Consider the following 9976-nt stretch of genomic DNA (forward strand, 5'->3'; position numbering starts at 1 on the left):
CAATTTTGAAGTACAACTAAAAGGAACAGATGAGAGCTTGACAACCCAATGAATATATACAAAGTGTCTTTCTGTCTTCCCTTAGCTACTACAGAATGACAGTGTAAGGCACACATTACCCACAGACCTTAAAATGAATGTGAGCATTTTAATCTCGGCTAAACACAACTTTTAAAGGATCAGCCACGTAATCAGTTTTATTGTATCGCTGTTTGTGGTTTGTATTCATTTTCTTGATGATTTTGTGTATTACTATAAAGGACCATCTAGACATTGGCATTGCAAACTAGCCAAATGCTGCGGTATGTGGCATAGTTGATCCATTCTATTGTGTGTCAGAATCAGAATCACTTTTATTGGCCAGGTATGTGTGCATGTACAAGGAATTTGAATCCGGTTTTATAAATATCTATAAACAAACATTTGTAGACAGTAGACAATAGTGCAATGGTGCAAAGTGCAAAGGATGCCGAAATAAATATGTTACGTGCAGGTATCTTTATGTACATGGGGTAGGTGGATAGGACAGTATATACAGTAGCTATGCACAGAAACTGAATGGCTTCATTAAGAGTCCTAGGGTTATTGTACAGGGCAGTTAGGTGTTGGTCAGAGTGATGGCCTGTGGGTAGATACTGTTCCTGTGTCTCTTTGTTTTGGCGTACAGGTTGTGTCCAGGCTGAGATTAATCTGCAGTGATGTTACCTGTCCGTTTCCTGACTCTGGACAGGTAAAGGTCCTGAATGGAAGGCAGGTTGGCTGTAGTCTGTTCCTGTCCTGTTTAGTGGCCGATCCAAACCAGACATTGATGGATGAACAGAGAACAGACTGAATGATGGTGGTTCCTGAGGCAGGTTGAGCTTCCTGAGCTGACGCAGGAAGTACAACCTCTGCTGAGCCCTCTTGATGATGGTATCAGTGTTGGACTCCCACTTAAGGTCCTGGGAGATTGTGGATCCCAAAAACCTGAAGGTTTCCACAGCAGACACAGGGCTGTTGAGTATGGTGATGGGGGGCAGAGTTGACGGGCTCCTCCTAAAGTCCACTGTCATCTCCACAGTTTTCAGGGTGTTAATCTCCAGGTTGTTCTGATCCCACCAGAGGGCCAGCTGTTCAACCTCCCGTCTGTATGCAGACTCATCACTGTCCCGGATGAAGCCGATCACTGTTGTGTCGTCTGCAAACTTCAGGATTTTGACAGACTGGTCTCTTGTGTCCTTATACTTATATCTTTATCATATAGTTAGTATGTGAAAATAAACAGACGGAAATTAACAAGTGAAATTAATTTTAAAACTGAATATAGATGGGCTACTCAATATTAAATGACCAGATAATGGATACGGATCAGCTATTTTTATCTTAGCCCTGTGACAAGAAATACTTCCAACAGAGGCTCTCGGGCCCTTGGACCTGTGCCCTGTGCTTAGGCCTGTTCGGTAATCCCTCCTAGGTATGATCCCAGACTCTGAGAACTGTTAATTTCATTGAGCTGTCCTTGGGAAGGTACACAAGACCAAGAACAAGGTTGACAGAGTGAACTAGCAATCAAAGCTGAACAGTAGACGTACAGAAATCATAGGGAAGCTAAAGCTTCCGAGGAGCATTTGAAGGCAACATATCTTCTCAAACTTGTTTTCTTGTGTCGACAGACCTACAGACAGACAGACAGACACTCAGTCTGCGCCTACCCTTCCTGATTACATGAACATTGATTTTTAACTAAGCAACAACGGAGTCGGAGCTATTGTCTGTCTACTTGGAGAAAGTAACAGGTTTAATGCTCTGTAATAGCCCGTAATCTTCTGTGGCTACACTCCAACATGCCTGTCTTCCAATCAGAGGGTCACAATTTCCGTGACGTCCACCGGAAAAAGAGAGGACGTAAACGCATCACGTAAAGCAAAACAGATGTCACCACAAATCAGCGACAGAGGACGTCAACGAAATTGGCCGAAGGTAGTGCCAGGCGGAGTGGAGTCTATTTGCGTGAGGAGACAGAAAAGAAAGGCACAAACAACAACGACGTACCTAGACGGCCCTAGTTAGTTAGCTCCGAGAGAAACCTAGTTATTCCATCAACGCGAAAAGTTTGGCGAAAACATCGTTTCTCAGAGACACAAGGTGAGTCAACCAGCTAACTTAGTTAAACCCTAGCCAGCTAGCACAAGTGATTGTTTGGGAAGTGTCTCAAGTGAACAGCGAAACACCAACATAAACCACCTTAAAGTCACACTTTAAGCTGAAAGCGATGAGCCTCGACCTCGACGTTAATGTAAAATGGGCTTACTGAGCTAATGTTAATGTTAATGTTAATGTCCGGGGGATTAAAGACCTCTTCCCTCTGGTTAGCACGTGTCCCTGAAAACTTTCCTTCTCACACTTCGAGGTTGTAAATGAAACATGTTGTATCAGACACCAAATACAGACTGTAATGTTTGTTTCTCTCCACGAACTAAGAGACGATCTGTATTTACCTCGGCTAACGTTAAGCTGCTAGTTGCCCCAGCAGCTGTAGACTGAATGAAACAACATTATCTGGTTGACTGTCGATGTTTTTACGATCATTGGATGTGTCTGTCGAACCGTTTTCATTAACACAGTTTCGTGTGCTAATACTCGCAGAAGTAGTTTATTCTAAGGTAATGTTAAGATACACAGTTGGTCTGTTGTCGGGACAAAAACAAAGAGCAGACAAAGCAAAGGCAACAAGACTGCTAACACTTTTCTGATTTAGCTAACCTCTAGCATGCTAACGTTAGCAAGATCACGAGAATCTGCTCACACAGTTGTTGTGGCTAACTCTCGTTAGCATACGAGCAATCGGACTAAACGATATAACAGTGAGGTGCTCTCTGTCTGCGTGTCTTTTAGCTAAGGGCTTTAATAACTAAACTGGAAGAGGTGATTATGTTAATGCTACCGGGTGCCATGTAGCATAGCTCTTCAGAGTAAGACGTTAGCAGCAGCCGTTAGCTTGCTAGCATGACTCAGTGGATTTGTAGAAGTGACAGTGCTGTGGCCCGGTGTTTGTCAGGAAGCTACCGAGACCTGCAGCCCAGATAAACGATACTGATTGCTTAAACCACCTCCACTAAGCACACACAACCATATATGTGGTGATTGAGCTGAGGGGGATGAGCTGTGTTGAAGTTTGATGTTAGCATGCTTCGAGTAGCACTAATACGTGTTGGGGTCAGTGAGTGAGTTGGGCTTTTGTCTCAGAGATAATCTTGCGATCTACAGGTGTTTTGTTGAATTTTGTACCCATGTCAGAATATGCCCCCCCCCTGTCCATTACCACACGACCCAAGACGGGGGGTGATTTAGCAGCCCCCCTGTCTTCATACTGTGTTTACTCCCTTGGGTTGGATGATGGTATCTTTGGTGAGGAAACCTGCTCTGACAAGGATACAAATTCTGGCATGATACCAGCTCTGTTTGCACGACGGTCGAGGTTGTCTATAAATACATGTGTTAACAGCCTTACAGTATTGAGGAAACTCGTGTGTGTGTGTGTGTGTGTGTGTGTGTGTGTGTGTGTGTGTGTGTGTGTGCCTTTGAGATCACAGTGTCACATTGCACTCCTGTGACAGAGGAGAGCCACCATACACAGGTCCATGTGAGCGTTGAGCTGCGTGGAGTACCGCAGTCTGCAGGCGCACACACGTGAAGGTGCAGCTTTGGGGAGAGGAGGAAGCCTCGGATGCAGTTTACCAGAACCTGAATGTGGCAATGTCTTTGGTCCCCCCTATGTTTTATCAAGGATTATGAACAGCCCCCCCCCCGAAGATATCCTCACAACTTTCTGTAATGCCAGTGCAAGTTTGTGTTTACTTGATTAACTTTAGCATTAAAGAGGGACTCATACACACTCTGTTCCAACTTCGAGATCGTACTAATTATGTCAATATTAGCTAAATATACTGGTTTTTAGACCTACATGCCTATTTGTGATAAAATAGGTATGAAACCTTATTAAACTACAGAAGCCAAAGCTATCAAATGTTGTCTAAATATCAGCAGCCAAACAACATTTTTGCCCAAATAACATATTCTAAAATTTCAAGGTCCACCTACTATCTTTTCCTGACTTGAGGTCAAGGAAGGTCAAACTAAATTCTAAACCATCTCTGAACCAAGATAGGTCCTGTCCCCACCCCCCACAGTTATCTTGTGCCTGGCAGTTCACACGCCAGTCATGTGATGACACCTGAGCCATATCATTTGCCGATGAAAGCTGTGAGGTGTGAGTTAAAGCTCTAAAATATCCAATAAGTTGATCGTTTTGTCTCACATACTGCAAGTCAAAGGTTTAACTTCTGTAAATTCTGTACGGGAGGATTGTCTCAGTGCCAGCTTTCTGTATAATTTCTATAATCCGTGCGACACAATTCACTCAGTATCCAAAAAACAGTATTGAGGTTCAATACCCAGCTCCTACATGTCAGGAATAACTGAGTGAAGAAAAGAAAGGGGCTTCTGTCAGTGGTGATCAGGGATTGCCTGTTCTTTTTCAGTGTTGTTTAATGACTTTGTGCAAATTAGAATATACTGTTGTGTTAATTTCATTAAGTAGATCAGCAGCGAAACAAGCCAAAGTCAGGTGTGAGCATGTGTTAATGACTGATAGTAGAGCGACAATGATTACTCAATTAATCCTGTATTCAGCAATTATTGTTATGTCAGTCATCATGTTTATAATTGATTAATCACTCAAGTAATTTTCCATGCAAAACTGGACAGTACTATTTTTTACCTCTGAAATACAGAGATTTCCTGCTTTTCTCTGTTTTATATCATATTAAACTGAACATATTTGGCTTTTGGACTAGCAAGACAAGACATCACAGTGGACTTTGAGAGGCATTTTGTAGACCAAACGATTAATCTAAAATATCATCATCAGAGTAATAGATAATAAAAGTAATGTTAGTTGCAGCCCCAGTTCATGGTGATGATGAGCTTTCACTAAACGTATTAATAATTTCTACCGGGTGATGCATAGTGTGGTGTGAGTGTGTTCGGTGGAGTTGACCCAGAGCTGTGAATTACATGTTAATTTGATTGCTTCAGTCAAACACAAATATTTCCTGACTGGAGATGGTATGACTGTTACCTGTATGAGTTTAGTTGAATCATGATATCACCGATACATTTCCTTTGATATCTATTTTTAGTTTTTAATGCAGGGATGTTTCAACTAGAACAGCCAGTAAAAGTTCAAACTAGATTCAGTGAATGTTTAGTATTTTTGCTTAATAAATAACAATTTATTTGTTTCAAAAAAAAATTTCCAAACCAATAAATTGACTAATTCTTTCAGCACTTATGATATCTCTTTGTAGACCAGGGTCTCGAGTGTTACAGATGATAGATAATCACACCAGCTACCCAAACAGATTCTGAACATACTGAAACTTTCTTTATTCTTGCCATTTACTTGTTCAGTGTCGGCCTGCAAAATTAATTGAAATATTATAAATATCACAATATGGCCAAGTTCAGTATCCAAATAGCAGAAGCTGCCATTTTTTTCAAAACATTATAATGAAGTACTGTAGTGCTGCAGAGATGCCCTGGCCTACAAATGTTGTTCTCCTGATGCTACAGACGCCAGCAAATGTCACATTGTCATGATTTTAGGTTTTTTAGTGAAAATGAACAAACAGTAAATCATAATCGTAATATGTCTCAAAATAATCGCAATGTGATGGCAAAATAATCGTTATGTGATTCAAGACAACTAAGCTGCATGATCTTGCAGCTTCAGTTTAGTTGTCTTGGTTTGTCTTTCTGCGTTGAGTGTCTTCAGCGCAAAATAATTCTGGACTCTGTTCATCTGTTGTCTATTTATAAACAAATCACATTTGTTTCTGTATGCTTGTTGCACCCACACAAACACTCCAGCGTGTCTTTGTTTATGTCTCCAGGTCAGCTTACCAGGCGGCAGACATCGCTATGGCGCAGGAGACCAATCAGAGCCCAGTTCCTATGCTCTGTCCCACCGGCTGTGGTTTCTATGGCAACCCTAGGACTAATGGCATGTGCTCTGTGTGCCACAAGGAGCACCTGTCAAGACAGAACAATGGTGGAGTCAGTTCTCTGAGTGCTGTGGGTAAGACCGGCTGTGTCCGTCACAGTTTTCTGTTTTTTTTCCATGTGCGCATAGGACAAAGTTACAAACTCCAAATCTCTGTGTCTGACTGTAACATTTGGTGAAATTTTCCCACCTCAGGCAGCAGCAGTGGCTCTACAGCTGAGGCCTCTGCCATCCAGAGGTTAGAGGCCACGTTGAATAATGCTGCAGCGGCTGCAGTTGCTGCTGCAGAGGTGGCAGCTGAGGCCGCCGCCTCTGCTGAGGCTGCTGCCACAGAGGCTCTCAGGTGAGGGGGTCCACCAGGGTTTATTATACTGCCTTCAAACAAAGCTCACAAGGTTGGTTTGAAATGGGAAGTACGGAGTAGGTTTTAACTGCGAGTACACAGTTGCTAGGCTTTAGCAACTTCCATGCTCTCTGACAAACAAATGTCATAAGTTGTGATAGAAAATTAATGTGGACTCTTCTCTTAAACACAACTCCACTTAAAGGCACCACCATAAATCTGAAACAATCTTTATAAGTATGTTATGAGTCTGTTCAGCAGATAGACAGTTGGGTATCTGGAAAATATGGTGACTTTTACCTGATATATTAAGTTTGTTACTATATAATAATTTTGTCCCATTTGTCCTTTGCAGTGGAGTTTCAACAGCCATTTCTGTAACACAACAGATGACTGAGATGAGTCTTTCCTGTGAGGAGAAAGGAGCATCAGGAAGCAAAGTAGAGTTTACAGAGCCAGGTGGGTTATTTATCACTTAGGATATATATTGAATTACACCAACAATTACCAGTACAAACATACCAGATTATTGAGTACAGCATGATGCAAGCCAATTCAGCAGCCCTGCCAGACCTAACATTGTGACAAACTTATAGTCAAACAGACATTTCTATTTGGTTTTTTAAGTTATAAACCCTAAAAATATTCTGTAACACAGGTTATATTAATAATGCAATATAACATTGCCTAAATGTTCCTAAATGCAATATTTTCTCCCCCCCTACATTGACATACACAAGGGAGTGTTAGTAAGAGAGCTACTTTACTAAGTTAGTTGTTTTTCTTGTGTGTCTCCAGTGTTGAGCCAACCCACGTTCTCAGCCTCCCATCCCTCCACTGCTGGCAGTGAAGAGTTCAAAGCCCCGGAGCCCCCAAAACCCAAGAAGAATCGCTGCTTTATGTGCCGCAAAAAGGTCGGCCTTACAGGTAAGAAATGACACCGTTAACCGATTTACTGTCATTAGAAAATCTTACCACCAGTTAAAGGCGTGTTCTTCTGGGTTGTTTTTTCAAACTGTAACTTCTTTTAAGTATGGTCCTTTAGTAATTTCCAAGATGGGAGTTATTATTGTTGTTAGGTGTTCAAAATTGACAAAAAAAAACACTGGTATCCACCACAGTCTTGCAGAAAATGTAAAAATGAAGCATTTTGCTTGAGGCAAAGGAGCCAAATAGGAGAAAGACAGAAAAAGAAATGTAAATATTGGGCCAGAAGCTAAATATCCTTTTTGTGGAACCATAAACACATTTTTACGTTCTTGAATAAAGACCCTACAAAGGGCTTCAGTTAAGTGTTGATATATCCCTCTACAAATCACAACAGGCTATGTAAGAAGGAGCAGTCTATCTATCTATCTATCTATCTATCTATCTATCTATCTATCTATCTATCTATCTATCTATCTATCTCTCTATCTCTATCTCTATCTCTATCTCTATCTCTCTCTCTCTCTCTCTCTCTCTCTCTCTCTCTCAAAAGATGCGTCTTAACGTACTTGTTCCAACCAGTGACTTTTAAGGTAAACACTGTGTCCCTGCAGTGTGCCAGGATGTGTACAGTTAGGCATGTTTTGCTGCTGTGAGCGCTGGTTATTGATTTGACTCGGTCTGCCTTCCGTTTCAGGTTTTGACTGCCGCTGTGGGAATCTGTTCTGTGGACTTCACCGTTACTCTGATAAGCATAACTGTCCATACGACTACAAAGCTGAAGCTGCTGACAAGATTCGCAAAGAGAACCCTGTGGTTGTTGCTGACAAGATCCAGAGAATATGAAGAGGACTCTCAGTTTGACTTTGAATACTTGGAGCGATCGGCTTAAAAAAAAAAAAAAAAAAAAGGACATGAGCCCAACCTTCTCCCTGAAGGACCTGTTTTTTCCCCCTTGTTTGTTACACGTTCAGGACTTTTCCCCCGCAGTGCATGAAAGTTCACGCATATTTTCAGCTTTCATTCTTGTTTATGTGTGAGTTTAACACTTTTGGAGGGTTGTATTGGACAAACAGTGTGTGTGTGAGGATGAGGGGTGGGTCCATAGGAGTGACTGAAGAAAAAATGATAGCCCTTTTAGAAAATGCTGTTGATGGCTGCCCAGTCTGTTTTGTGATTCCCCCTGAGGTCGCTTGAACGATGCCTGGAAAGAGCTTGGACACTTGGGCTCTGTTTGGACTCTCAGACTGTTACTGCTGTTGGCTGATGGCGCCACCTCAGCCGTGCTTGCTCTCTGCTGGCTTGAGTAGCAAAATGGATGTTGTCTCCCCCCCCCTGTTTTTGGTCAAAGTTTAACCCTCCTTTACATGTCAGATTTTGCGTCCTGGTAAGTTTTTATCAACCCAAAATGCTTCTCTGTGCCGCTGGAATCTCGTCCACTGTGGTCCCCCCCTTGACACACAGCTCCTGAGATGTATTGCAAAGAGACTTTGAAGAAGAGACTTTGTTGCTAGCCTTTTCTTGCTGGCTCGTATTCCTTCCCTCCTGCTGTGTGTGCGGCACTAGCAGTACAAAGTAGTTTGACAGTTTACTACTATTTCTCTCCTGTTGATCTCGGCTGAATGCTGCGACGCGCTCTGTGCCCGGGATCTGGATGGCAGGAACATGGACTTTAAAACCATCCACTGAAGTCACATTTTCTTAGTTTGTTTCCTTTTTTTTGTCATTTTCCAGAAAAGTGGTGTGTATGCTGTGTGTTGTTGTATGACAAGTAGCCTAAACTTGTATTAATTTTTGCCTTTGGAAGGGTTTAGCTCCACTAATATTTTCATCTTTTACTTCACTATTGAATGTGTTCCTCGATTTTTAATGTGAGCTGGCAAATTCACAGCGTTGGGAGCGTTGGACTGTTGCATACTGTGTATCAAACACAGGTGTGTGTGCGTGTGTTTTGTGGGAGTAGACTTGGACGGCTGGTGTGTGAGTATCGTATGAGGTTAAGTGGTTGTGTGCCGCGGTGACTTGTCGTAGGTTATTAATAATTTTCCGTTTTTGTTGAGTTTTGGTCTGGCTGCTTAATCTGTTTGTTTTGTTTTTTACCCTTTAGTTATGCAAGTTTGTACAACCATCTTTATTTATATACTGCAGTGCGCGTAATCATCCAATAATACAGAATGAATTGTATGATGTAAATAAATTATGTTCACAAATATAAAATCAAGAATTCACGGCCCTTCATTTAAATATGCCACTGTTGTCTGAAGTCTAAATGAAATGGCTAGCTTGTCTTTAATCCTCAGCTTTTAACTTCTTCTATGTGGATCTATTTTATTTAATATATGTATTCAGGAAATGTGAAGCGATCACTGCTCACCAAGCAGTTTTCTAACTTGTGGTTTTGTTGAATGTACTGAAAGAGGAGAAAACCTGCACACTAAAAGTGCTGATTTTTCATTTACTGTGTTTGCTAGCACTCTGATGAAAGTGTGATAGAATTGCAGTTTTTAATGACAGTGGTTCAGTGTTACAGGCTGCTGTCAGTTTCCATGTGACTCATGTCTCTGCAGGGGAAACGGGATCTGCTCTGCTGCAGTGAGCGTGGCCTCAGGGTCACGTTATGACACCCATTGCCCTCCCTCCATAAGGACTGTATGTTTTGAGAC

General features: G+C 41.8%; 1 protein-coding gene across 1 annotated transcript; it reads left to right on the forward strand.

The window, feature by feature from the left end:
* The first annotated feature begins 1899 nt into the window (after positions 1-1899).
* Positions 1900-9530, forward strand: zfand5b (zinc finger, AN1-type domain 5b). Its single transcript, XM_051412759.1, has 6 exons — positions 1900-2124; positions 5934-6118; positions 6239-6386; positions 6742-6845; positions 7185-7313; positions 8011-9530. The coding sequence occupies exons 2-6, from the start codon at positions 5962-5964 to the stop codon at positions 8157-8159; spliced, it is 687 nt and encodes a 228-aa protein (XP_051268719.1). The 5' UTR covers positions 1900-2124; positions 5934-5961; the 3' UTR covers positions 8160-9530.
* The last annotated feature ends 446 nt before the right edge of the window (positions 9531-9976 follow it).

Source organism: Dicentrarchus labrax, unplaced genomic scaffold, assembly GCF_905237075.1.
Source record: "Dicentrarchus labrax unplaced genomic scaffold, dlabrax2021, whole genome shotgun sequence".
In the NCBI taxonomy this organism is placed as follows: Eukaryota; Metazoa; Chordata; class Actinopteri; family Moronidae; genus Dicentrarchus; species Dicentrarchus labrax.

Excerpts from the sequence above, each read along its gene's own strand:
- zfand5b (XM_051412759.1), top strand. The coding sequence starts at position 5,962 with ATGGCGCAGGAGACCAATCAGAGCCCAGTTCCTATGCTCTGTCCCACC. Across the intron at positions 6,119-6,238 it reads CAGTTCTCTGAGTGCTGTGG|GCAGCAGCAGTGGCTCTACA; the intron begins GTAAGACCGGCT and ends TTCCCACCTCAG. Across the intron at positions 7,314-8,010 it reads CAAAAAGGTCGGCCTTACAG|GTTTTGACTGCCGCTGTGGG; the intron begins GTAAGAAATGAC and ends CTTCCGTTTCAG.